The 26,543-nt window shown below is 40.8% G+C and overlaps 2 protein-coding genes across 4 annotated transcripts; one reads left to right on the top strand and one right to left on the bottom strand.

Annotated features, from left to right (window-relative positions):
* The first annotated feature begins 199 nt into the window (after window positions 1-199).
* Window positions 200-9,990, top strand: LOC148722318 (sodium-coupled monocarboxylate transporter 1-like). Of its 2 annotated transcripts, XM_088736360.1 has the most exons (15): window positions 200-612; window positions 1,891-1,956; window positions 2,293-2,344; window positions 2,741-2,808; window positions 2,934-3,088; window positions 3,505-3,645; window positions 4,536-4,665; window positions 5,123-5,211; window positions 6,407-6,516; window positions 7,543-7,613; window positions 8,062-8,148; window positions 8,544-8,749; window positions 8,953-9,053; window positions 9,176-9,327; window positions 9,621-9,990. In XM_088736360.1, exons 1-15 carry the CDS (start codon window positions 268-270, stop codon window positions 9,663-9,665), a joined length of 1,818 nt encoding a protein of 605 aa, XP_088592486.1. In that variant the 5' UTR covers window positions 200-267; the 3' UTR covers window positions 9,666-9,990. The 2 variants fall into 2 exon arrangements, with proteins under 2 accessions (XP_088592486.1, XP_088592487.1); XM_088736361.1 differs by lacking the exon at window positions 3,505-3,645.
* Window positions 9,722-26,344, bottom strand: LOC111330294 (ankyrin repeat and BTB/POZ domain-containing protein 2). Of its 2 annotated transcripts, XM_088736355.1 has the most exons (20): window positions 26,001-26,344; window positions 24,182-24,747; window positions 21,919-22,074; window positions 21,494-21,758; window positions 20,995-21,147; window positions 20,267-20,432; window positions 19,687-19,776; window positions 18,779-18,880; window positions 18,250-18,343; window positions 16,930-17,145; window positions 16,502-16,563; window positions 15,475-15,538; window positions 14,620-14,798; window positions 14,158-14,266; window positions 13,052-13,161; window positions 12,621-12,707; window positions 12,011-12,076; window positions 11,815-11,928; window positions 11,108-11,224; window positions 9,722-10,605 (listed from the first exon to the last, which is right to left on the bottom strand). In XM_088736355.1, exons 2-20 carry the CDS (start codon window positions 24,660-24,662, stop codon window positions 10,516-10,518), a joined length of 2,721 nt encoding a protein of 906 aa, XP_088592481.1. In that variant the 5' UTR covers window positions 24,663-24,747; window positions 26,001-26,344; the 3' UTR covers window positions 9,722-10,515. The 2 variants fall into 2 exon arrangements, with proteins under 2 accessions (XP_088592481.1, XP_088592480.1); XM_088736354.1 differs by lacking the exon at window positions 26,001-26,344 and having other exon boundaries at window positions 24,182-24,852.
* Window positions 26,345-26,543: the final 199 nt, after the last annotated feature.

The raw sequence follows: 26,543 nt of genomic DNA, 5'->3' as shown, positions 1-26,543 counted from the left end.
ACAAATTATCAAATAGCTGTGACTGTAGCTGGCAGACACACAATGATATCAATAGAACAACGTTTTTAACTGTGTCTTTCTATTGTTAAATTCAAGAGATCGGCAAGTTGGTTAGGGTTAGGTTCAACAATAGGTAATTAAAACGAGCTATCTGTCTGACACTGACGGGGTTGATCTGATTACCATAATACAATTTGCGCAAGATAACTTCCTTAGACTTGGCTGTAATAAGGGCAGTCCTCCAAAATCGGCAATATCGACGCAGTTATGGCCGAAGATCGCTTCAGTGTAGTCGACTACGTCGTATTCTCCATCATGTTGCTTGTCTCGGCGCTAATCGGGATTTGGTATGGCTGCGGACCGGGTGGAGACAAACAAAAGACAACGGCCGAATATCTTTTGGGCGACCGCCAAATGAAGAAGTGGCCCGTCGCCATATCGCTTCTAGTGTCGTTCCTCTCGGCGATCACTCTCCTTGGATTGCCGGCAGAGATCTACACATATGGAACACAGTTCTACTTGATCCTCATAAGCTACGTGTTGATTTCTATATCTGTAAGCGCCGTCTACATTCCAATGTTTAGACGAGTCAAGATCACTTCGGTGAACGAGGTAAGCCGGCGCGAGCAAGTCAGAAAGAAATTACGACCGTTATTTAACACCTGTTGGGGCCAATTAATAATAATCGAGTCAACTTATCCCTGATTTTATCGTCAATGTTTGATCATTGATAATTTTTGCATCATTAAAAACTTTTCAAGGCCGAGTTCAGTTCGATTTCTATTCCTAAACATTAGCCAGCCTAACTGGTTGTTTTGTGTATGCGTTGAGGCGTTACAAGCGATGCCGCAAGAGTTCTGCTTGTTCCATATCGTTTACGCGGTTCCTGCCTTCGTTTTCTACGAGCGAAAAAGAGCCAGCTGCATAATTTGGGTTGAAAGATGTTCATGAATAATGTCTTTGAATAGCAGGTATGTTTTCATTTCAACGCCCATAGCAGTTTGTGGTTAAAGTTTAACCCATCTTTAAGGTTATTAACGCAGCTATTGAATCATCTGTCACCTTAAGCTTGTTCTTTAGCCTGCGAGCAAGCCGTCATTATTAGCGCTGTATGACAAGCTTATCTCCACCCCATGCGTGGCAAGATTTGAGACTAGTCGGGCATAGCTTTTCGCGATCGCGGGGTCTGACCCTCAGTCTCATTTCATATGCGTTATTGACCAAGCGTGAGATCAAGATGGCTGGATAGTGACCGAGTTCTTTATGGACCGGGACGAAGTCGAGCTCCACAAAAACGCAAACGCAAAAAAAGAACGAGGCTAACTTCCAGTCATCTTGACCGAACAAGCTTGGTCAATAAAGGATCTATTATACAGAAAAAAGATTTCGCTTCGATAAGAATCAAGAACGACCTCAGTGTTTATTTTGAGAGCCGGGAAAGAAATCCACGCCGGTGTTTGTGGTGCAATAAACCCAAGAGACTGAAGAGAGTCGTTTATTTTATTTATTTATTCATTTTATTTATTAATTTTTTTGTTTTGACTGTCTTCTCCCGCTTTTTGTGACTTCGTCGCCGGCATTGTCCAGAAGTTACGAAAGTTGTAAGTCCGCTCCACACACCCTTTTTCTTGTGCGGGATCAAAGCAGGCAATCCTGATCTTGCCCGCGCGGGTAGCCAATCAGAACACAGGATCGCTTCATCTTGCCCGCGGGCGCTGCCAGCTAGATAATAAAGGGACCTTTTGCAGACCTCTAACGTGCTCGCGTTGCTTAAATCCTCATACATTCCCAAAGACCTGCTCTCAGGCTACTTATTTTTTAACTCGTTCATTAATTCACTTATTCAATTATTTATTCATTATTTTTTACTGATTTTTCTACTTTCCGTAGTACCTTGAAAAGCGCTTTTCTTTTGGTGTAAGAATGCTTGGCTGTGCATTCTTCTTAATATCGGTGGTGAGTACATTTTCAATGAAATTGTCGTTCCTTTTCTTTCTTCGTAATGAGAGGTAACCTTGGAGTTGTTTGGCAACTTGTTCGAAAAACAACAACTCTTACGGGTAAAACACATTACTCGAACTACCCATTCCCCCCACCCTTCCCGTCAAGCAACGGTCCCGTTCCTTATTCAAGCAATTGTCATTAAGTTTTCTTCATCACAAACAAACGGTCAGAGAGGTGAACCAATTCTGTATGCCCTATTTTACTTTCATTCGATAGAGTTCCTCTTCGGAAGAGCTCTTCTAACGTACAGTGTGATACCATTATCAACTTTTCCTCGATCTCTCACAGACTCTGTATCTGTTCGTGGCGTTGTTTGCTCCTTCGCTGGCATTGGAAGCGGGTAAGTGAATAAACATCGATATTACCCCATACATGATCCATTCAGTGTTGGGGGTAGGGAATTCCTGTGTTCTGGTTACTTAGATAATTGTTGTGTTAGTCGAGATGGAGTGTACGTGACCTAGGTAATGGGACTTGAACTCTGAGAATGCCCCTGAGGGAAGGTATTGACATCCATTACAATTTCAACCACAACACTAAGTTTAAGAATCATCAGACGTAACAGCGGCGAGGGCCATTTCACCAAACACGCACTAAATCCCTTTCAAAGACATCCAATGGTCTCTCTTAAGGCTTTTACGCATGAGTCTGCTTGAATTGCCATTTAAAATCTTAGTCCACCTAATTTGATTGACGTTCCTTTCAGGAGAAAGACATTATCTTTTCTTAATTCCAGTTGCAGGTATTCCACTTTCGGTTTCTATCGTCGCCACTGGGGTTGTGTGTACGTTTTACACTTCTCTGGTGAGAAATATTTCGATATTCCGTAACTCCCTTCATCTTTTTTTTAAACGAGTCCTTCATACAGCATTGATTACAATCAAGGTTGAATGCATCCGATACTAAGGTATGTGTTCATGTATTTCTAGGGCGGTCTTAAGGCAGTGGTTTGGACAGACGTATTTCAATCGGTTATCATGCTAGCAGGTCTTCTCATAGTTGCTGTCCGAGGAAGTTTAGAAGTAGGCGGACTTAGCAAAGTCTGGGAGATCAACAAAAAACACGGACGAATCAACTTCTTTGAGTATGTATTACATGCAAATATTAGTAGGTTTTATCGATCTATCGTGAAAAATTATTCCCACATTCTTATAGCCTTGCCATACCAGTCACATATATATAACACAGGCCGACCCATTATGAGACATTCCGAGTGGTCCCGACAGATGTCGAAATTATGATCGTGATTTTCCGATTGGTACATCGGATGCACTACCGTCGCTGGAACAAGGGGCACTTGCGGAAGTTATGCCGTCGAAATAGGTTTATGTGACGAATCTGTAGGATGCAAGGGAAAAGTTCTTGCATAACACTGAGTTGATGCAGAAAGAGAATGAAAAATGTTTGGAAACCTCTTCAATTTAACACAAGAAAACGAATTGGTGGGTGGGTACTACTTTTAAGCTTACACTTGGTTCTGTTGATGTAATCTTTCCTTAGTTTCAACCCAGACCCTCGGGTTCGTAACACGTTCTGGACACTTGCCATGGGCGGTACTATCGCTATCCTCCCAGTCTGGTCAACCACCCAATACTTCGTACAGCGGTACCTCGCAATAAGGACCCTCAAGGAGGCCAAAAGGTCCGTTTGGATGGTTATAATATTTTTTTTTTTGCGCCCATGTGACTGACTGCGACGACCTTGCAGAGCTAATTTACACGCATGAAGAATATGATGAAGTGAAGATCTTCCGAAATGACACGAAGCTATCCACAAACCAAATCGAATAATTTGAGGCCCACATTATCCTGAATTCGTGCTTTTATCTCGCTATAAGCTGGAGAAAAAATTTTCTCTTGATTTAAGGGTGATCCTGATCGCGTTCCACTTCAAGATAGACTTTACCCGACATGAGCTGTTAAACCTTGTATGGCTCCTCCATTAAATTTATTTTAATCTCTTAAAAAGTGGCCATAGAATTTTGCAGATTGGGCCCACCGAGCTTGTTTACGATGGAATCACGATTCACATCCTCGCATTGCCGCTGGCCTGTGGAAGCCGTCGATTTGCTGCAGGCGCGCGCTTCTCGCGCGTATGAATTATGCGCAGTAAGGTTGCACAATAGACCACTTTCATAAATGGCTGTCGTATTAATATTCTTTTGTTTAAATTTAAATTACCCCTTCTGGCCTCGTTCTCCAGTACAAAATTCAAAAGAATGCATTATCTCAAGCAAGGCCAGAAGGGCTGATTTAAATTTGAACAAAAGAATATTAATCCGGCAGCCATTTATGAAAGTGGTCTATGCAATAGAAACGAATTACTTAAAAAAAAATCTAATTCAAGATATTCAGGGCGCGTAAGAGTGCACAGCGACAAGTAAAGGAAGGAAAAAAAATGAAAAATAACCCTTTATCTATTCCTAACCCCAAGGAACAGTACAAAATTATATGTAGTCATTCACCACGGGTATTAAGTTTCGCAGGAATTTTTTGTTATTTATTGCACTTGTACTTGTGTATGTTTTACAGAGCATTATGGTTGAATGTCCCAGGGCTGATTATTGTGGTAACTATTTGTACATTGGACGGAATGGTGATATTTGCAACATACGCTGATTGCGATTTGAAAGAAACCAAGAAGATCTCGAGAGGAGATCAGGTGAGGATCAGATCCAGGGACAGGATACGGGGTTCTACCTCGATTCAGTGTCTTTTTATCGTAATGTATAAACAAGTCAGGATTTTTTATTATATGAATTAATACTTTTCTTCAATTGGGGGAGTCGTATGTCTGGGATCCCACTAACTTTGTACTTGGGAGACTCGAAGACCAGACCCAACCACGGTGGATATCGAATCTAAGGTTGACTCCACCCCACCCCTCCTCCTCCCCCCCCCCCCTCCATTGGTTTCCCTATGATGTTTTTTTCTGCATGTTGCAAGGCGTAACTCCTCTCCTGTTGAAAATACTTTAAGACAATTTTGCGTAAATAGTTAGACAGTTTCTCCGTTATTGCTGGGCTATTTGTATTCCGTAATACAGCAATGGCACTTCTTGAACCGAGCGTTTTCAGTTTAGTAGATTATTTTAAGTATTATCTCAAAATACTTTTCAGGTTCTTCCGTATTTCGTCGTTAACAAACTTGGACATCTAAAGGGCCTGCCAGGAATGTTCACTGCCTGTCTTTACGGCGCTGCTCTCAGGTAGCCAACTTGACATATTATTCTGTATCTTCATCAGATGTAACAGCTATTGGAACATCATTTATTGTCATATACCTTTCACTCAACAAAACGTGCACTGTGATTGTTTGACTCTTGGTCACGCGCCCCTGATCAAATTCAAATGTATCCCGACCGGGATACAATTGCGCTATCGTTGCCCGCGCGCCGAATGTATATAACAACATATTTTTGCCATATGATTGTTTAAGAGAAGTCAAAATATATAACAATTAATCAATCAATCAATTTATTTAACGTGGTCAGAACGCTTAGCTAAAAGCTAGTTTACAGGTACGCCACGAAATAAAAAGAGAAAAGGAAATTATAAAGCCTTGTGAAGGTATATAAATTTAAATAAATTAAGAATTAAGAACTAGCTAATGTTAAAACATAAGAATTTAACAATGTAGTCACCGAGTTGAATATATAAAATGTAATCATTAAAAACAGGAAATATAATTAAGGATAGATCCTCACGCGCTAGAGTCCCGTGAGATCTGATGTTTTTAAGTAAAAGTAGTAAATATTTGTATCTTTCGAGACTCGTCCGGTAAAGCGTTCCATAGTTTGATGTAGCATATCCGATGATCTTAACCCGAAAGTTGTTGATTTTACTTTTGGGAGGTCAAGTATTGTGGTGCCCCTAAGGTTATAACTGGAGCACCTAACTGTTATAAGATCACGTAAGCTTTTTGGTCCTGCATCACTGGTTAATATATTAAAGACAGTGGACAATATTTTCGCTAATCGCTGTTCACGAAGACTTGAGAGACCGATACGCTTACAAAGTTCCTCATAAGGCGAGGACTTTTCTCTAAAAACAAAACGGAGCGCACGTTTGTTCACCAACTCTAACTTCGTCCGAAGCACTTTCTCCGGGATATATCAGGACTCTCGAAAAAACAAAACTAACAAGTTTCACGAGGGACCATACATTAAGGGTATATAATCCTCCGAGAGACGCCTTTCTCTTCAAGATCACTCGCTTAATACCCCTAATAAAACCTTCTTAAGTGTCTGCTTTTGGCATATCATTATGATTTTTCAACTTATCAGGTTCCAGTTTCAACCTGATAAATAAACGGACGAAGAGTACCCTTCGGAAGTACCATTGTTGACTTCCAATTTTTATTTATTAGGTGCTTATTTATTTCTATACTTATTTTCCTACCAGCACAATATCCTCGGCTTTAAATGCTATGTCCCTTGTGACAGTTGAAGATCTCATCAAGCGAAGAATAACATTAACTGACTCTGAGGCCACCAAAATCAGTAAAGTTATGGGTAAGGCACTTTTTTACTCAAGTATTGGTTTCGTGATAAACCTTGAGTTGAATTTTCTTCGCTAACTCCTTTTATTTCCTTGAGACCTTCATACAACTCGCGTGATACTGAAGTGAACTTCAACAACAACACCAACCTACTGCTCCCTCTTATATAGTTCCTTACAATCTTTCTAGAAGATTCTACAGGTTTACAACACGACTATTTGCAGTAACACTACATCATAGAATTTTCCAGAATTTACGGTAAACAACTCAAGTTTCTATAAATAGATATCACGTATTCATGCCGAAACCACTAACTGGAACTTTTCTAAAGGACTAATCAAGAACGTTCTAGAAATCCTAGAATATTCCATAAATGTGCTGAATATCGTGTCTTCTGTCCAAATATGTCTACCCACATTTATCTAAGGCCCTGTTTACAAGCAAGGAGGGTAACCCTTGTGCTAGGGTTACCCTAGCAGGCGGGTCAAAGATAGCCCGGGTTTACAAGCAAAATTTCACAGGTAGGTTTACCCTACCACCCGGGACAACTTACCTATGCTTGGTAACCGCACGCTTTGTTATCAATGTTCAAAGGGTCTGGAAACAAGTAAAAAGTTGTCCCGGGTAGGCGAGTTATCCCCAGTAGAGCGTTTACAAGGCAGCTAGGGTTACTCTGGCGCTAGGGTAACACTAGCGCTCAGCTAAGGTTACCCTGGCGCTAGGGTAACCCTAGCGCTCAGCTAAGGTTACCCTAGTGCTAGGGTAACCCTAGCTGCCTTGTAAACACTTCGATGAAAAAAAGAAGAAATGTGGGAGCGTTAGGGTAACCTTCCTGCCAGGGTAACCCTAGCACTAGGGTTACCCTACCTGCTTATAAACAGGGCCTAACTTAGAAACACATACAAACTTGAATGCTAAGAGTGTCTCAGTTTTTCGAGCAATTCTTCTTGAACTGTTTACTCTTCTCATGAAACCCGGCGGGGCGACCTGCGTGTTGCTTTTGAAGTGTTGTTTATTTTCGCGTATTTTCCTCTCTTAGCGGTCTTCTATGGTGTAATTGTGATGGGTGGAGCTTTTGCAGTGAAATATACTGGTGCAATGGTTCTCCAGGTAAGACAGCTTTTTTCACCTGGTTTACCGGCGACATTTTTCAGGTCAGTACAGACTATCTGAGAATACCACATCCAAGGGGGCTGTGCACTTTAAGTACACCACTCATATCGCCGTCAGCTATGATTGACTGAGTGAGTGTTAGAGAGTAGGCGCGCAAAGCATGCATGAATTTCGAGAAACCGGTTAATGCACTACTTATTTTTTAAAACAGTAATTGAATCAGTTTTTAAATCCAAACAATCTTGACCGAGTCACGCTAGTTTTCGTTCGCTTCAAGCAGCTTTCAACCCCGTGCTTGGAATTATTATCGGCTCCATAAAATATAAACCATGATTGTCTTCTTTGCGTTAGTTTTGTGACACTCAAACGAGAAAGCGTTTAATCTAAGCTAAAAAAAGGACGGAAATTGTGATACTATTTGCTTTTTAATTTTTATATTTTACAGCTTGCTTACAGTATCACTGGTATCGCTGGTGGAGCACTACTTGCAGCTGTCACACTCGGAATGTTTTTTCCAAGGATGAACTCAAAGGTGAGTGCTACCGAGCAGTGGCGACGTGCATAAGGTCCGAAACTCCAATTTCTTGTTCGTAGCCGAAATCCGAATCCGATACCACTTTGGGAAAATTACTAGTTGACTTTGAGAGCTTTCTGTCCTTTCGAAGGAGAAAGCATTTTCAGAGAGAAACGCATATTTAAAGGAAACTATCTTTGGAAGGGAATCTTTTTTTAAAGTTAACTCTTTGTTAGAAGGAACCTTTTTTTTAAGGAACTAGGGAGCTTACGTTCTAGACACATTTTCCACAAAACAATTTTTCCTTGAGGGAAAGCTTTTTTTCCGGTGGGAAACGCACGTGATATTGGCTTAGGTCATAGGTAATGGGACTTAAATACTAATTCTTACAGTGGTTTGGTCCTTGTTTGTAGGGTATCTACCTTGGAGTTCTAACAGGTGTTGCGTTGTCAGCATGGGTGTTCATTGGTTCTGTTTTCTACCCACCTGATACCAACCCAGGCTTACGCTCGGTAGAAGGGTGTTCATTCTACCAAGAAGCTCTGATAAACGACACACAAGGGATTTTATCGAAATACAACAACGGAACCATTAAACACCGTTTCAAACCACACACAAGGTAAGACCAGATCGCAAATGCTTCATTTCTCACTTTACGCTCAGTTATTTCAAACTTGCTGTTTCTGCAAGGTACAAAAAAAATTTTAAAATTGTGATAGAAAGCTTTGTGTTCAAGTACATTACTTTCGACGTGGTTTGTTCAACTGAAACTGTACTAATAACTTATAGCAATGCGCTTCTTTTATCTTTTTTCATTTCCAGCACCCCGCTGGCTGATTTGTACAGCTTATCTTATTTTTGGATTTCTGGTGTGTCATTTGGTACAGCATTCATTGTTGGATTGATCGCGAGTTTTGCCCTTGGTAATTACAATTGAATTATTTTGCCTTAAGATAACGTTCATAGATCGGTAGCCAATATGCAACTGTGGTGGCTAACCTATATCACTTTGCGTTTCACTCAGAGTTCTCCTTGTTTCACTTAGAAACTGAAGCTGACAGGCGTAAGCAAGTGGATTCCAAGTTGCTATTCCCAACAAAAGCTTGGTTAAGCGGCTTTCTGCCTGGTAACAAATTCACATGGGAAGAAGAAGAAGAAATGGCGTATCTAAGCCATGAAAAAGAGGTCCAAAAGAAGGTAAAGTTGTATTTCCTTCTCCAAAGAAGTGCATGTCTTTAGTCATTGCTATTTAAATTTCAAAAACTGCATTTCAGAGGTCCAAACCAGTAACAGTTCCAATTCTTTTTTGAATAAATACTTAAGTCAAAAGCTTTAGACCCTGATTACAGATCTTTGCCAACGGCCTCAGCTAAGGAAGTCAAAGACACCAGTGACCAAAATCGTATCGGAGTGTAAAATTAATCCTCTGATTTACGATTTAGTTAACATTTCTTCTGTTGTGACCTTGTCTCTAACTTTGTTTGTTTCAGAACCAAGAGAACGATCTCGTGAAAAATGAGGATACTAAATTGTAGTTAGACGTGATCATATGATAGTTGCGTCAAAAGATGATCCAGTCAAGCCAGTAATATCCATATAGTTCTCGCGATATTGTATTTAGCCCATCGCAGCTGAAAAAGTGGACATTCAATGGCCATTTCGAGCAGTGGCAACATTAATAAAAAACCAGTAACGGAAGTTAAGTTAAAGAAACATATCGATACCTTGAAATTATTAACCCTTTTTATGCTGAAAATATCAACAAAAGCCACCAAATCGGCAGAAAACAACCTTACGTAGTTTTTCCAGTTTCTTTTGGAAAAAATTTAAATAAAGCATGATGTATTTCTCAGGCTCGTATTAATCGAGTTGAATTGTCAGTGTACATATGGGCATGCCCATCCTTTCTTCTTAAGTAATGTACCACTGGGTAGTTTGAGATTCCTTTCATGAAATTACTTCTTCATTGAACCTTTTCAACCCCCCTCCCCCTCCTACCGCCTCCAATCCGTATCCACCCATTAACATTCTCCCTCCCAGACATTTAAAGGACAAATGAAGTTCGGTAGTGTGCGTAGAACGTTGCAATAAAAGTTCTTTTTATGACAGAGTACTTCTTCATCGAAGCTTTTCAACCGCATCCTCCTGCCCCTCCAATCCGTATCCATCCATTAACGGTCTCCTTCCCAGACATTTAGAGCACAAACGAAGTTCGGTAGTGTGCACAGGACGTTGCAATAGAAGTTCTCTATCATAGGAATGTCTCTAAAAGATGGGCGGTGGTTCCTCTGTGGTCTCTTTTAATGGCACGTCTTCAAAAGACGGGTGTTGGTCAGTCTGTGGGTGTGGGTATCCTATCGCAATCAGTTCACCTTCGAAAGCAACTCAAAACTTGACGGGTGACATCCCGGGTGGTTTGGCTGTACTGTTACCTTTGATTCGTTCAATCAAGCAAGACTTCAAGGCTTGTAAAAGCTAATAAAAAAAAAGGCCAGATTAACGACACGCCAAAAGAGGACCCACAGACTAGTATCGAAGTGATATTGAGAAGGTTACATTGGCGGCGTGGCCGAGTGGCTAGGGTGCTGGACATGTAATCCGGTGTCCCGGTTCAAGTCCTCCACCCTGCCACTTACTGGATTTGTTCTCGGTTGCCCCTGGTTCAACTCCTCGGCTGCGCTCTGCAAATAGCTCATTGATCTGCCTCCTGCCAGTAGGGATTTTTAAGCATTTAGTTAGTTTACATTGTGGCTGAAAAGCCCGCAAGGGGAGCTTCAATTTACGTAGTTATTATTATTTTTTTTTTGTTACAGAACCAGAACCATGATCTTTAAAAGGAAAAGTCTACACGCTCATTTCTCCTAATATTAAAAATATTATTAATAACCTGTAATTTCAAAAAGGATACACATAATAACACACAGTAACCAAGCTACTAACCAGTCCCCAGCTCTACTTCACTTCACATCACAGTTACCTCTTTGCTATTGTTGTTGAACAAAGTTTCCCTAAAATTCTTCACCTCCATCATGGCTGCAAGGTTTTTCAGGATGAACCCTTCGCAATATCTTAACAGCTCTTTTGCCTCACACAACTGAAAATTTAAGCAAGAATTCCAATGAATCCATCAGAATTATATCATTACTAGGGCGTTGGCTATCTATGGTAATCCCTGAGAGTTCTGAACTAAATATTCCAGCTCGCGAACCTTCTTTCAGGAAGGCAATAATTCTGTTGGAAAGCTATTTTGAGTCCCTCCTGTTACCTCTCAGTCTTAATTTTGCCTTTGAACACTTTTCGACTACGCGTCGCAAAACTAAAACCAAGGTCATCACAATGGGCAATCAACACAAAGAAATATGATTGGCTAATAAGAAATCAAAGAATAAAAATAAACAAAGGCAAACTGCATAAAGTGGGGAAAAAACCGGGTGACAAAGTCGCGTTGGATTTTAGTTTGCGTCTGTTTGGCTGAGAGGGTAGTGCGATTTCTCTGGAGACTCAACCAAAAATTGCCCTGCGTTTCAAGTGTCTAATACCACGCTATACAGATGGGGTGGGTTGGTAACTGAATTTGAGAAATGGGGCGCCCTTTGGATTATGGTTGACGCAATTGCAAGCAGAAATAAATGGAAAGACGAAAAATCAAACTCTAAAGAAGACATAGATTTACGTTATACTTACTCTTGCGAAAACGTTTGTGTCGACAACGTTTTCACAGTCAAGGTGTTTAGCGGCAAAATGCTCACAGTGACGTTTTAATGAGTCCAACATGAAGTAGTGAGAAGCCTGTAACAACTATGGGCGAAGCAAAGAGAAAATAACATGTTAAGAAATATCCAAACCAAAAAAAAAAATGCGAGAAAAAAAGATTACATACCTCCAGAATTTTATTTTGATGTATAGGATCGTCCACCGCTCCGCTGTATAAAAACTGAATCACGAGCTTAAGAAAGAAAACGTTACCATTGTCACCACTGAAGTAAAATACATAAACATAAATAGGTTTTAAGCTGCTTCCTCTATGTGGTAGGCAAAATTATTAACTTTCCCCCCAGCCAGAAAAACAAAATTTAAACAATGACATCAAAACTAAAACATCCAAAAAATATTTCGTCAAGTTTATCCTTCAAAGATCACCGCTCGCTTTGGCTGGTAGGGAAGGGATGGTGAGTTAGAGTCCTACTGCAGCACGGAAAAGAATGAAGATCCTTAAGACTCGAACCCAGGACTCTTAGTCCATACTCAAGCACACTGATCCGGGCCCGGTTCTTCTGAGAGTGGATAATGGTATCAACTGGATGAGTCTATATCTATCGCATAAGTGTTACCAAAGCGCACTGCGCTATCCACTAGATAGACACTCGTCCAGTGTACACGGATAGCGTTTTCCATCCTTCAAACGATAGCGACAGAAAATGTGTGATCGACTCTCGTTTAAAACAAGACTCGTTCATAAATGAAAATGTTAATTCAATCATGACCCTCACCATAAATGTTTCATATTTTATGTCAGTTACTTCAATACAAGGGCTCCTCCCATCGTTCGGCTCCATAGTCTTGTTCGATAGCATCGCCTTCAAAGTGGAAGACATTTCGGTCAGAGAGACAAAAGACACGTAAATAACGATCTATGTTAACCCTACGACTCCCAAGATCGGATTCATACTTCTACCTCCCATAGCTGCTTTTAATTTCCTAATAAATTAGTTAGAAGCAGTTTGTGAACAGGCTCTCTCGACGCCAAAAGAAGGAGTTAACAGGAAAGCGAGAGGAATCAGAGCAAAAAGGGGTAGCGGTAGGAGAATTTTACGTTTTATCAAGAAATTACCCTCTATAGGTGGTTAGTTTGACTAGTCCTGTCAGCTCTCTGTTGGATAATACACTAAAACTGTGACAAGAGAACACTCGTATAACAGACCTTAAACTTCTTAGAGGCGGTAGCCAGAATGATTTTATGAGCGTAAAACGGTCGTCCTTCAACAATAAACGTGACGTCAGACATCTCAGGGCTGTTAATGTAATCTGGACCTTGATGAGAAGTGTAAAACATATCAGTGAAACAAACCTGAAGCAATTTAAAACTAATTAAACAGTCTAGCCTTCCACGAGTATCCTGTGACTTAGTGGTAGGTAGGTTAAGTCTGTTTATGAGCCAAGTGGCCCATCAGGCCGGCCCTTAACTTCGGTTTCAGTAACATAAAGCGACTAGGAGCATTTCTACTCCCGGTGGGATGCAAGTCCATCGCAAGGTTACCCACCCCCCCGGCATTAAATTCGCCGATACCAAGGCTCGAACCACTCGATCCAGAGTCAAGCGCACTTACCACGAGGCCACCGCGCCTTCCATATAGCTTGGTATCGGAAGGTCGTTGGTTCGACTCCTTCTGGGAGCAATCGGAATTCTTTTTGCCGAATATGCCTTTATTATTATTCACTGCGGGATAACATCTCTTTTCACTGATTAAACTTCTAACACAACTAAACAAATTTTAATGCTGAGGTGCTTGTGAAGCAAGTCTTAAAAGAGAGATAACAACAATCCGGGATTACATTTGGTTTATCTCCATAAGCACTATGATTGGTTCAGATATCTCGTACCACCTAATTAACCTATCAGATTCAAAAGTAAAGTCAATAGCAACTTTTCATTCGCTTTTTCCCGCGCCTAACGCCGTCTGCGCGCGTTAGTTTGAGTTCTCACTGGTTCATTTCGTCTCGCCCTCTGTTCTGATCGGACACTGTAGTTACCCTTCGTTTCGTTTATAGGAGACTCAATCTAAAACGCACTGGAAGCACGCCCTCATAATTAGGGCTACAAGACACCCACGGGTAGATTTGAGACGAGTGAGAGAGAGTTTGCCAGGGGTCTGGCGCTAGTAGGGCTAGAATCCTTGCTGACTCACGCCCTCATAATTTCCCGCGGCTGAAAAAACACTGGTGCCAAAGCGCTAATAATATTAATGACGGCCTGCTCGGAAGGCAAAAACGCACTCTAAAGGCCATGTAAACGAATGTGATTCTCACCGATTCTGATGGACGTCTGTGTTATGGGAAGTATCTTGATTTCCTTTAGAGGCTGACGGCCAAAACAACACGACAGCACTGAGGCAAGTTCCTTCGACAGAGTAAGGTCCTAAAATCAAAACGGTGCCACCGATTTAAGCTGGGTGATAAGCTTGTCATTGTAGACGAAACCACAGTAAACAGAACCAGAATATGAGGACTATCTATATTAGATACGATGAATTTATGAATATATTGGTAGAGCGCTGCGCTAGTATCGCAGAGGTCAGTGGTTCGAGTCCCGTACAGGCCTGATTTTTCTCTTCAGGTCTGATTAGCGCTATTGCATAAATAGCGCTCTCTACTGCGAGGAACGTGCATCATACGTATCTATGTATATTCTTCAAGAAGCATGAAAATATATCGATTGTTTTGCCACCAGGTAATGAGGTCTCTCGATCACTGATTCACTGTTTATGTTACCTCGCATTCCTTGAAGATATTGAACAGGATGCCAAGTCCGTCCTCACAGAAGTTACTAGCGTACTCACTAGTCGGCATTGACTGAAAGTCACGCAACAGACATTTGAGGAACGCCTTCTGTCCTTGTTCGTAAGCGTGACCAACAGTTTGACTCCAACAATGAATGTTCCATGGCACACCTGAGCAGGAAAAATAAATAAAGCAGATGGATTTAGTAAAATACATTTGCTTATAGTTAGAAGTCTTGGTATAACAGGTGTGCACTTGTCAATAGACTGACCAATTTGCAATTCTACACTCTGTGATTGGTCCGTAAACTCGCGGCATCCTTCTAGCCAATCAGATACAAACTAAATCGGTTTAATCAATTATATTCTCGTATTATAGATATGAGACCGGGGAGGAGTATGGCGCAGCGGTGTGAGCACTCACCTCCCAACGCTGTGGCCCTAGTTCGATTCCCAGAACTGGAGTCACATACAAATTGAGTTTGATAAGAAATAGCACACAAACAACGGCAGTTACAAACATGACAGTAAAACGCATGTTGGAAAATAAGATTAGTAAACTTTACATGAGTTTGTTGTTGATTCTCGTCTTTACTTGGAGCATTTTTCTCCAGGCCCTCAGGTTTTCCTCCCTCCGAAAACAACAACATTCCAAAATACAACGAACTGGAAACAGCAGACAAGAAAAGACACCTCGTGGAGTTGTCTGCTGCTAAATTTCTATTCCCAACATTTCATTATGTATCGCAACATCTCTTTGGCCTTTGAGAAAATTATTTTATGCTTTTACGACACCCTGACAAAATACACTCCAGAGGTAATGCATGAACACGTAATTCATTCTTACCCAAACTTCTTAACTCCATTGCGATGTCAAGGAATCCATGCTCACAGCTGTGGTACACAGCCTCCTGAAAAGAGCGAAACATGCGCAATTGAACTATTTGATATAGAAAGAAGGGTTTCGCATTTAAGCCCTCTGATTCACGCTTACGTAGCGAAGTGTTACTTAAATGTGAAGGCTATAGATGCACAGATAACTGTTTTATTTCTGGATTGGTTGCCAAAGGTAACATCGGCAACAATCAAAATGCAAAGCAAATGAATGAATTGCGTTTTAAATATGTACTTACACTTGAAGGGCTGAAATATTCGCACCGAAATGTTACTTACAATTCTGTTGGGTAATCCGTACATCTTTATACAGCTCTTCACATGTTCTTTTAGCGGATGTGTTTGGTTGATTGTTAGACAAGTATTTGAATTCGTTGCGTCTATTTAAATATAAGAAGGCTAATTCGTCCCCAGACTCTTTGCGACTGCATTTTGGCGCCAAAACGGAACAGCTACACAAAAAGTTATTTATTTGAGGTATAATTTGAAATTCTTAGTGCAATTTGCGCAAATCACCCTCTAATCACAAAGAGTGACTCTGGCTTCTAATTCCTCCCCACAGCCTCTCATCTACCAATCAAACATAGAGGTCATGAGAATAAACTGAAAGTGATCATACACCCAACAAGCTTCTGACTATCACACAAAATCATTCTCCTTGTCAGAACCAAAGGAAATACAACAAGAACTGTCAGTGTGTGGATGAAATGAGTCTTCGTGTTAAGAGGGTTTGTAAGGATTAGTGAGTTCAAATTATGACATCTACCTGGAATCCTGTGGCACCATCTTCCTTAGCGCCCACCACCTTTCTTGTTTCACACTCGACATAAAGTTTTGATTTTCACCAGCAAAAGGAAAGACTACTTATTTATATCATAAGTTTCCTCATTAATTTTATCAGTTGTATTTCCTTAAATTATATTCCTTATACAAATTGGTAAAAGCCAGCTTTTGTGTCAACATTTCACGAAGACACATACCTCAAGAGCCTTGCTTCTTTTCTTTGTTAATTTCATTTCGTTTCCTTCATCTAGGAGGGAACCTGAGTCGATGCAAAAAAGAAAAATAAATAGATCGATAAACGGAGTTCAGAACATCATAGTAACACAGTTTAAAAGACAAACTGATTTGTTTTCCTCGCTCTTTTCCCAGGAACCTTGCCAGTTTAGCTCGAAATCGAAGTACTAGTTTCGCCTCTTTCATGTTGCGTCCACTGGAGATGTATCATCTTTTTTAGCACTCGACTTTTTTTACGAAATAAATGCCAGGTTTATACTGGCTTCGCCTCTTTTACTGATATTGCGTCCACCGGAAAATGTACTATTTTCAGCGCTCGGCCATTTTTTAACGAAACGAATGCCAAGTGCTTCTTCCTTAAAGCTTAAAATAAAATCGTTTATATACTAACCCTCGGAAAGAATTTCTGTAAGTGACAACATTTCGTTTTCCTGTCGTGGACCAGGCTCCTCCAGTAGTTTCCGCAGGATGTTTTTGTGCCCATGCGCAGCCGCAGCAGCAAATGCGTTTCCAAACCCCCGCGATCCTGGGCTGAAAGAACACGTGTTAACGCTGACATAGGGATCTGCAGTTTTCCTCAGGAGCATGGAGACGATTTCGTAATTACCTGGGGCGGAGTCAAGCCACTTTTAGACTCAAGTGATTTGAGAAAATAGAAGCAATACTTTAAACAAAAACACGAACAAAGGAACAGACTGACCTTCCCCAAAATTGCGCCTGAAATTGGTCTTATTCGTATAGGTACTGAAAGTTTCAACCTGGTCAATATCCTCACAACTTATAACTATGCATATATCAGCGTCTAATATTCTTCCAGTTGAAAATTTCATTTTCCTGCCTAAGGATCAAGTGGCTACATCAAACTTTGTGCGATTACCAAAGGAAGAGAGCTTATCACTATATTTAACGAAATGAATTTCATTTGACCTGCTGATGAAAATAAACATCAACTTTCAGTCAGTCACATCAGCTAAAAAATTTTCCTTGCAGGCGACTGTATTTTAAACAATTTCAGAAAAGAAGCCTGAAAAAAATTCAAGCCCCGTCGAAACCTGAATAGTACCAAGATTCTTTTCTGCAATTTCTTAAGCTTGCAGTCCACCAACGAAGATCTTTTTCTTTGCTTGCAAGAGCGCTTTATTTCTTTCTGGTTTAGATTTTCTGAGTAGTTTAATTTTCAACCACCATTCTGGTTAAGGGTCTCCTCTAAAACTGACGAATTATTCAAGGCCATAGGTTTCATCAGGAATTAAAGTAACTATTTTCTATGCCTTGGAAAATTAACCCATTGACTCCTAAAAGATAGAGGATGTTCCTTTGCCGCGCGGAGATACGAAATTTCCGTTCGAGTGTCGAACAATATTTCAAGAAGCTAGAGTCGCTCTCGGCTATCGCCTCGAGCGACCCTTACGCTTCTTTCGGGCTTAGCAACCTCCCGCGTGCATCCATAACTCAATAATGTACGCTGTGGTGTTTACCATTTGTTAAAGATAGAGGATATTGCATTGCCGCGAGGAGATACGAAATTTCCGTTCGAGTGTCGAACAATAAAACAACACGAAAATCGGTTAATTTCTCTGAAGTATCGGCAAGATTTCAGTCTGTCACATCAACCAGGCCGCCAATACATCCGCGGATTATCACACAAGAACGATTCTAACCACGCACGAGCTCAAAATATAAGCACGTAACATGACGCCAGATGCGTTACCTGTTGCGGCGGCCAATTGTAATGATGTCTCCACTTGGTGTTCTCTTCCATGACTCATAGCTCCGTTTGGATTTGCTCCAGCGTCTAACAATAGCTAATGATGATCAAGGGATAACGTTTTGTCTTGAATTCAGTGGCGGAGTGAAAGATTGGGTAACAGATTTAAAAGGCGGCCCCAGGGAGACTTAAAGGAGAACATGGTGGCAGTTTGCCCGACTGGCAACCGACAAAAATCATTGGCGCTTTTCGGCTGAGGCCTCGTGTACTATAGGCGCACGAAGAGGACAATCAGACTTGACCAACTGCCAAAACCGAACTGGGAGCGAGAAAATTGAATGTGAGAGGATAAAAAAAAGTGCGAAGCACAAGAGAGAGGGAGTCCGAGCGAAACCTCATCTTTCGCTCTAAGGCTAACACCGCGGAAGGATCTAATACATTTTAGGTCAGTAGCTGGAATGAGAGGAGGTAACCTCCACCCTCACTTGCGCCGTCAGCAATTTTTTTTCCTAACATGACATTTACATCTCACCTGACACACGTTTACGTGACCTTTTATAGCCGCAAAAGACAGAGCAGTCCAGGAGATGAGCTCCAAGTTTACAAGTGGATAGATCTGTTTGTTATTTGGAACCTTGCGGGTGAAAGGGAAAAAAATAATATATTTTAGCTCTGTACATGTTGCGGACATGACCTACATATTGTTAGCCCACCCTCGCGCGCCGTCATTTCACCTCATTACGTTGTCTGCGACCTAAACCCATTAACATCCTTTAAAGTGAATAGTTTCTTTTTACAACATCACCTCTGAAATAGCACATTAAGGTCACGAGTACAGGGGAAATAATCGCCAACAAAAGAAGCTCTTGATTATTAAACAAATTCTCCTTGTCAGCACTTTAAAAAATGTCCTAAAAAGTATGGAGAATACGCATGATGATGCATGGGTGTAAAGGGTTAGTGATCATGCCTATCGACCAAGAGCGCTCGAGAGTTTCCACAGTTATTGTAAAAATATCATTTCAATGACTGCGTCAGATAACAATAAGTAAGTAAGTTAATTTTATTTAAAGAGGGTGTACACATAACAGCTTACGCTGACAAACCAGTGGCCCTCACAACTAAGGATTAGTAAGTAATACATGCAAGTCCAGAATTAAAATTGGAACTAGCCTAACAAAGCAACTATTAAAAACAAATATAAATAAAATATATAGAATAAAACATATATTATAATATAGCCTCAAAAGAATCAATGTCTCTAAAAGAATCACTGAAATAGTTTTTCAAGAATTTTAGTTTCTCGTGAGTTTCAGTGATCCAAGCTCCCAAACCACTTCCTACCATTCACTGTCTATTCTCACTATGAAAAAGCTTCTTGCTTCATTCGCCAACGAAAAGGAACAAACACATCTTGAGCAAATATTCAACAAGTCACACCTGAGTGTCTAGTAACGCGTGGTATTCTATCAGCATCTTCACAAGAACCTCGTTACCGTAAGCGCATGCGTACATCAGCGGCGTCATTCCCTGGTTAGATAAAGAAAAACATAGATACATGTTTCCTTGAATCATTAATGACTTGTTTGTTGTGAAACCAAACTCACAGCACTCACAATCAAGAAAGGCGAGCGAACGGGATGCTATCTTAAAAAAGAAAAACATCAATACTCGAAGTGTAAGCAAAACCTCGAGCGCGTAAAAATGTTAACAATCGGGTCGCAATCGGTTTAGCTTTGCTTTTGATTGGCTGAGCTGGTGTCCCAGGCTTCAACCAATCACGGACCGTACCGTTGATAGCAAAACCGAAAAAAATTTCTGCATGGATTACTTTCGAGATTATCAGTGGTATCGCCCTATTCAAAGACCAGGGATATAATTTGTCAGCCCTCTTTTGCCTTCGCCTCACACAGAATATCAGCACTGCTGAACCTCGCAATTTTAAAGAGTGAAAGCGTGTCATGTACGAACTTACAGCCGAAGAAATAAGAAAGAGTAGTTATTCACCCTTGCCATGTACCTCTAAATTGATAGCGTTGATTTTCTCAGGTCCTAACATAACAAGAGCTTGCGGTATTACGTCGACTCTTCCGCTTAAAAGAAGGCGCAGGCCCAGGTCATGTTGAAAGCTGACGGTTGCGGCCGAGGGGGACAGGGAACTAGAAACAGTCAACAAATCTGTGGGGCTGAACAAACAATAGTAATCAGATAAAGCTTTCTATGAAGCATTTAAATTGGTGCTTAACTGTGTATCGGTGACTAAGTGAACCACGAAAATAAGATGAAAAAGTGAGATAACAAGACATTGTCATGCTTTGCAGTCATTACAAGCCGCGAGGTTGGAATAATAGTGCTGTGCGTGTATCGTTTTTCTCAAATGTAGCCATACAAAAGGAAGGTGACGATTCTTCTGCCATTAATTTATAAAATGCCCACGTTTTAGTCAAGTTACAATTAGCCAATACTTTTCATCCCATTCTCCTAAGTTTTCCTATAAATTCTTGCATCGTAGTGTCAAGACTTAGGAAAAAATCCAGAGCAATCTATTGTTACCTCGATGTTAACTTTCAGTTTCCACCTTTTAAGAGTGACCTTTGGAAATCAATCAGCATTCTTCTTCGCTTGTCGTTACCATTTAATCCTTCCTCGTGATCGCTTTCTTGAAGTTAATATTGTTTCGAAATTGATAAAAGATGTAAATAATAATAATAATAATAATAATACTAATAATAATAATAGGAGGCGTACCACAAGGCTCGTGGCTCACAATCATTAAAAGGCATCAGCAATCTAGCTGCTTGTCTCACGTCATCATCATCGACTATAGCACTACCGCGGTGATCGACATACAGGCCCGCTACTCTCAGCCACTCAACCAGCGGGGGAAGATGGGAGTGTGCACTGCAAAGGGAAGATGATACCGCTTATTGAACAGTCACTAATTCAGTCTTGTTGTCAAGTGGTCAACTAGTCAGTCTGTCGTGCATTCTATTGCCTGACCGTTTGCCTGTCTGACCAACCATTCATACATACATCCGATAGTCAGGGAGTCTGTTGGCATAAATAACCATTACTCAGCTGGGGACTCAACTAATCGGTCAGTAAGTCAGTTAGCAAATACGTCAATAAGTCAAGTTAACATTCCGTCAGATAGTCAATCAACCATTCATTTGTCATTCGATCAGCAAGTCATTCATTGCCTTATATCAGTCATTTATAGTCGGTCAAATTCAGGGGACAGATTTACCGTCTCGTGGCTGCCAGAATATCCGAAATGTCCTCGTCAATTTGATGGGAACACTTCATGAAATAAAACAGAGCGTGCAGTGCATTTGTTGCCCAGTCCACTTGAGACATCAACTTGTTATCTTTGCTTTGGTACGAATCGGTGAAACGCTGTCGGGCCTGTTGTACCAGCTCCGTCAATTCAGCCACAGATGTGACACAGGTGGTCGTCAAACATTTGTCCAATCCCCTTCGCCTTGGAGAACCTGTCTTGGGGCTGCTTGGGGCTGGGATAACAAAACAACACCTATGAAAATCTATCGGTATCAAACCTCTGTAATGCGCGAAAATCTGAAAATTTTCCGAGGGTCTTTTCTTACTGGGTGAACAAAACGGAACTGTTTTGGGTAACTACCGCAAACAAATAGAGTCAAAACAATCAAATACCTTTCTTAGGAGCTGCGTACATCTCGATAGAATCTGTGATACCAAAAGCTGTTCTACCGGAAAGAAGATGATAGTATGGCTGGAACATTCCCCATACATCACCATCAGCATTGATCCACTCTTCGAGCACTTCAGGAGTAACTTGGTCAATACCCTCTGAAACAAAAGCGATCAATTGATAGAGTAAATTACAATCCCTAATCCTGAGTTTCATGACGTACTCTCCCTGAAAAATTTAGCTTATAATAATAGCCTCCATCCTTTACTGAACCCCATAGTTCCTTTTTTATGTATTCTTATGGTCCTCGACTTCGTCTCGGTTCATAAAAAAGCAAAAGGAAAAGGAACGGTGCCAGTAACCAGCCATCTTGACCTATCCGTTTTGGCATTTTTCAACTAACAGGATGCCAAACAAGCATCATGGATTTTCTTCAAGTTACAACAACTGACTCAAATTATCACAACGTAACGTCTCGAAGACGTACACAGCGCCCTTCGAAAACTCACTTTACAAAGGCCGTTAGATAAAAGGATGTCACATTTAGGAAAACTGAAAATAAAAAACTTTCCAAGCCTTAAAATATTTTTTTATACATTTCTTTTATCATACATTTTTTAACACACACAGTACCGACTCTGCAATAAATCGTTCTTGTAAAATACTTTCATCATTTACGAGTAAAGTCACGCATCATTTTGCATTGTCGTGTAAAAGTTATGTAAAATGCCAAATTCATTGTATAGTCTGCATACATAATTTTGTGGCCACATTTCCAATAAATAATCTTACAGTAATAATCTTTGTAGCCAAATTATCAGTCCTACCCCTGTATTCATAAGTCACAACATTCCTATGCTCAAAGAGGGCAATATGCAAGCTCAACTGCTAATCAGATCAACTATTTCCCTAAAAGAAATCTAAATCCACGGAACATGTCTAGGTTATTAAAAAGCTCGTTAGGGGGGTTGACCACAAATATTAAACAAAGAAGCTTTGGAATAAACTGCAGTGATATCTTTTCTGTTTTATACCACAATGCACAAGCGTAAACAAACCAGTACACATAGACAAACCCTTTAGATTTATCAAAGATTCTTCAATTTCATAATTATATATCAATGACGCTTTTTTCCTCATTCGACTTCAACTAAAATTATTCTTTTAAAGACAAAGTATGAAATTTCCTCCCCCGACCACCCCCCCCCCCTTTTTTAGCTAAGGCATAATATATTTTTCCCACCACACAAATCTTTAGCACAGCTATGGTCTATCGAACAACTGCACAACAGTGACAAAGTGGAGTTTGTAACGCATGTGGTTACAAATGTAAAGGTAAAGGTAAAGATCTCTATTTCTCTAAACAACATACGTGTTTAGTTACAATTTTGAGGTTGAAATCAGACAGGCGCCTCTGGCAGCCGTGTTTAGTCCATAGCGATTTCACCTACCCACCCAACCCACCCCAGGGAGGACATCCATCACACAGTAATCTCGTGCATGGGAAATTAACGTCTCCTACCCCAACCCTGCAGGAGACGGGACCTCCATTTATTCGTCCCTATCAGAGGAGACTAGAATATCTAACATTTCTTGATGTTAAAGAAAGGAAGCATATTCTTCTCAATTAATTTTAAGACCCTGAGTGTTGGTCCGGCCGGTATTGAACTCTCGACCTCCCGCACAGCAGTCCGGCGCTCTCCCAATTGAGCTAACCAGGCGGCTGATAGTTTATGCTGTCCACGCGAGAACACGACTGGTAAAAAGAGAAATAATCTCGTGTGAGTGACAAAATCGAGCTTTTTACCTTTTAGCAAACACAGCACCTTAAATTGTCTTTCTCATTTCTTACTCCTCCGGTCCCCTTCAACACTTCTCTAATACTGCTGTAAAGCACTACAGTATCAGGTATAGAACACACTGTGAGCCAGACAAATTATCTCCACGAGATGGAGAATATGAACCGCTTATCGAAATAGTTTTCACGTCTTTGCCGATGCAAAATGCTAGTTTGCAGGTTCTGACCGACATTGCAGTTACTGGTTTACAAACTCGTGCACTTTGGGGTAGTTCGCGAGAATCAATATTCATTTTGTTCACCGTACGTGTGGGACAGATGCCGTGAAGGCATAAAAGTTACATTTAGTAACACAAACGGTCAGGGTGGACGTGTTCAAAGTTTACCATCAAAAGCAGCATGAGTAAACATAATTATCATGTCTACTGTGCATTTAGCATGATTAATAAGCAGATAACAAAGATTACCCAGATTGTTGACAGCTCTATAGACAAGCTCCTCAGCGATGTATTCTAAAGTAGCGCTCAGGTAAATTGCTGCCGCGTCATAGATACAAGCGGCCACTTTCATGTTGACCAGCCAGCGAAACATTTTACCCACTGGAAGAATCAATCCGCAGCGGGCTCTCTTACATCTGCGAAATCTATCACTGGACATAGAGTACAGAGAAAATGCTTTGGATGCAAGGGTCATACACGTCCTAGCCATGGACAGCGAAAGAACCAAGCGAATACTCGTTTGGATCTCGTGCTTGGAACATTTCGAATACCGCACGGAAATCCGTTTCGCTTCCCGTACAATTCGCAGTAGAGGTCGCTGTAACAGAAACGACACGCGTTCCACGGCCTGTGGAGAAATGGCGCGAAAATGTTCCCGAGTTCTACCGAGGCGAAGAACTTTTGAAATGTCTTGTAGTGTCCATGGAAATTCGTTCACTTGAGGCAGCATAGGCAGCCACACATCCCAATCGTTTTCTACCCGAGCCACCAGTCCACCATTGCTAGGTGACTTGCTATTTTCTGCCGTTCCTGGGCTGAGAAAATGAGAATTCGCCGGTAAATACCGCTGCTCCATGGCAACTGAGGTTGGAATCTTTCTTAATTCAACGTTGTTATCCCTTCACGTTTGCATGTGAGCACCACATCCAAATGATTGAGACTAGAAAGGACTCTAACTAACTTAACTGTAAACAGGTAAATGTCTCGACGAATCAAAATAGGTGAAGTTTGATTGACACCATAGGCCATTGCAGAAACGTGAGAGGACTGGGACGAGTTTCTTATATTGATTAAGGATTACGTTGAATATCTAAACATTTCAACTGAAATGTTACTGAATGAAAAGCTACCCAGCCAAGTTTGAGAGTTTTCAGCGGAAAAGTGTCCAAATTGGAGCCTTGCAAAAGTTGCAAAAATTCCATACAAACCCTTAAAAGTGTTTGCCCTGTATACCCAATCCATCCATACAAACTCTCTATTTTAGGTGATATTTGAAAAGCTGTCATTTTCCTCCTCTAAATACTTCTATTCTTGCTTAAGACTCTCAAATTTAGTTGATCTTTCATTTGAATATCTTAGTTTTTCAAACAAACGGAAAACAACCACACTCTTTCCCAGTCCTCTCACGTTTTTACAATGGCCTATTCTGTGATACCATTGGTAAATCGTATTGTTGTGCGAGTAAACAAAGTAACAACCGCAAAAGAAACATTTAAGTCGCATTTAAGCTTACTTGCCTTGGAAAATGCATTTCGATCATACATATAATGACACCGGCTCCGGAAAATTTTTCGGAGAGAGACCTTTCCAAAAGAAAGCTTTGAGTTATTTTCCATTAACATTACCATGGGAAACATTTCAGGGGGAGAAAGGTGTTAGAAATGATTGGACTGATTTTCTGATAAAAGGGGAGGGGGAAACTGTGGTGCTACGTCGGTGGGGGACTCGTGAGTATAACAAAAGAACTTTGATTTTATCAACTGAGTTGATAACGTAAATATTGACCACGTTATCTACGTTGTATCGGTCTTGCCTCTATATTTATATTTCATATTCGTTATTTTGGGCCGATCAGATCATCGCTGATCCAACGTACAAGAGTAGGAGTATCGTCCACGGTTGCCTGCTGAACATTTCACAGTAAAACAGCCTATTCTCCTAGCCTATGACATAGCCTCTCAGTTTGGCCAGCGTGAATTGGCGTTAGTAGTTCACCTGAAACAGCGCGCGCAAGGGTTTGTTCTTCGAGATATCTACATTTGAAATCGACAAAACTCGCTTTTGTTACCTATTTATGGTGCCTCCAAATTCCAATCGAGAAATCTCATATTACGGTATGTTTCACTCGAAGCAATGTGAAACGCATTCCAGCAATATGGCCTCTTCCAAGCTCTCCCGAACGCTTCGTATGGAATGTAGAGCACATCAAGATTAGTGTTTGTGAGTTTAAAGATATAGTGTGATTTTCCACACGTAAACGCGTCATACTTGAACAATCTTTGCATATGTAGGGTTAATTTCTGCACAAAGCAAGGCACCCACCCGATTGAACCTCAACCAGCAATCCAAACTGACGCACATGAGCGAAGTCAGTCTCGCTCATGACTGCTTCTTTCCGTAGCTAGCAACCACCCACAAGTTTAAAATGCAAGTTGACGCGTCAATCTCGAGTAGTTTTTACGAAACTTCCCTTAGCACGTTCTATTTTATTTGTTCGGAAAGTATGTGTCGCACTCGAATGCTTTCCAATGAAAATAAAAGCAATGTCTTTGCAACCACAAATAATTGAAATTTCTATTTCTATTTCAAGTGCTACTTGATTGTATTTTGT

This window comes from Stylophora pistillata, chromosome 10 (genome assembly GCF_964205215.1).
Source record: "Stylophora pistillata chromosome 10, jaStyPist1.2, whole genome shotgun sequence".
Taxonomy (NCBI): Eukaryota; Metazoa; Cnidaria; class Anthozoa; order Scleractinia; family Pocilloporidae; genus Stylophora; species Stylophora pistillata.
Note: the sequence above shows the minus strand (reverse complement) of the source record. Positions and strands in the feature narration are given on the sequence as shown.

Excerpts from the sequence above, each read along its gene's own strand:
- LOC148722318 (XM_088736360.1), top strand. The coding sequence starts at position 268 with ATGGCCGAAGATCGCTTCAGTGTAGTCGACTACGTCGTATTCTCCATC. Across the intron at positions 2,809-2,933 it reads GTACGTTTTACACTTCTCTG|GGCGGTCTTAAGGCAGTGGT; the intron begins GTGAGAAATATT and ends ATGTATTTCTAG. Across the intron at positions 8,149-8,543 it reads TTCCAAGGATGAACTCAAAG|GGTATCTACCTTGGAGTTCT; the intron begins GTGAGTGCTACC and ends CCTTGTTTGTAG.
- LOC111330294 (XM_088736354.1), bottom strand. The coding sequence starts at position 24,788 with ATGGAGCAGCGGTATTTACCGGCGAATTCTCATTTTCTCAGCCCAGGA. Across the intron at positions 18,344-18,778 it reads GTCACGTAAACGTGTGTCAG|CTATTGTTAGACGCTGGAGC; the intron begins GTGAGATGTAAA and ends GATCATCATTAG. Across the intron at positions 17,146-18,249 it reads ACAATTGGCCGCCGCAACAG|GTAATTACGAAATCGTCTCC; the intron begins GTAACGCATCTG and ends ACTCCGCCCCAG.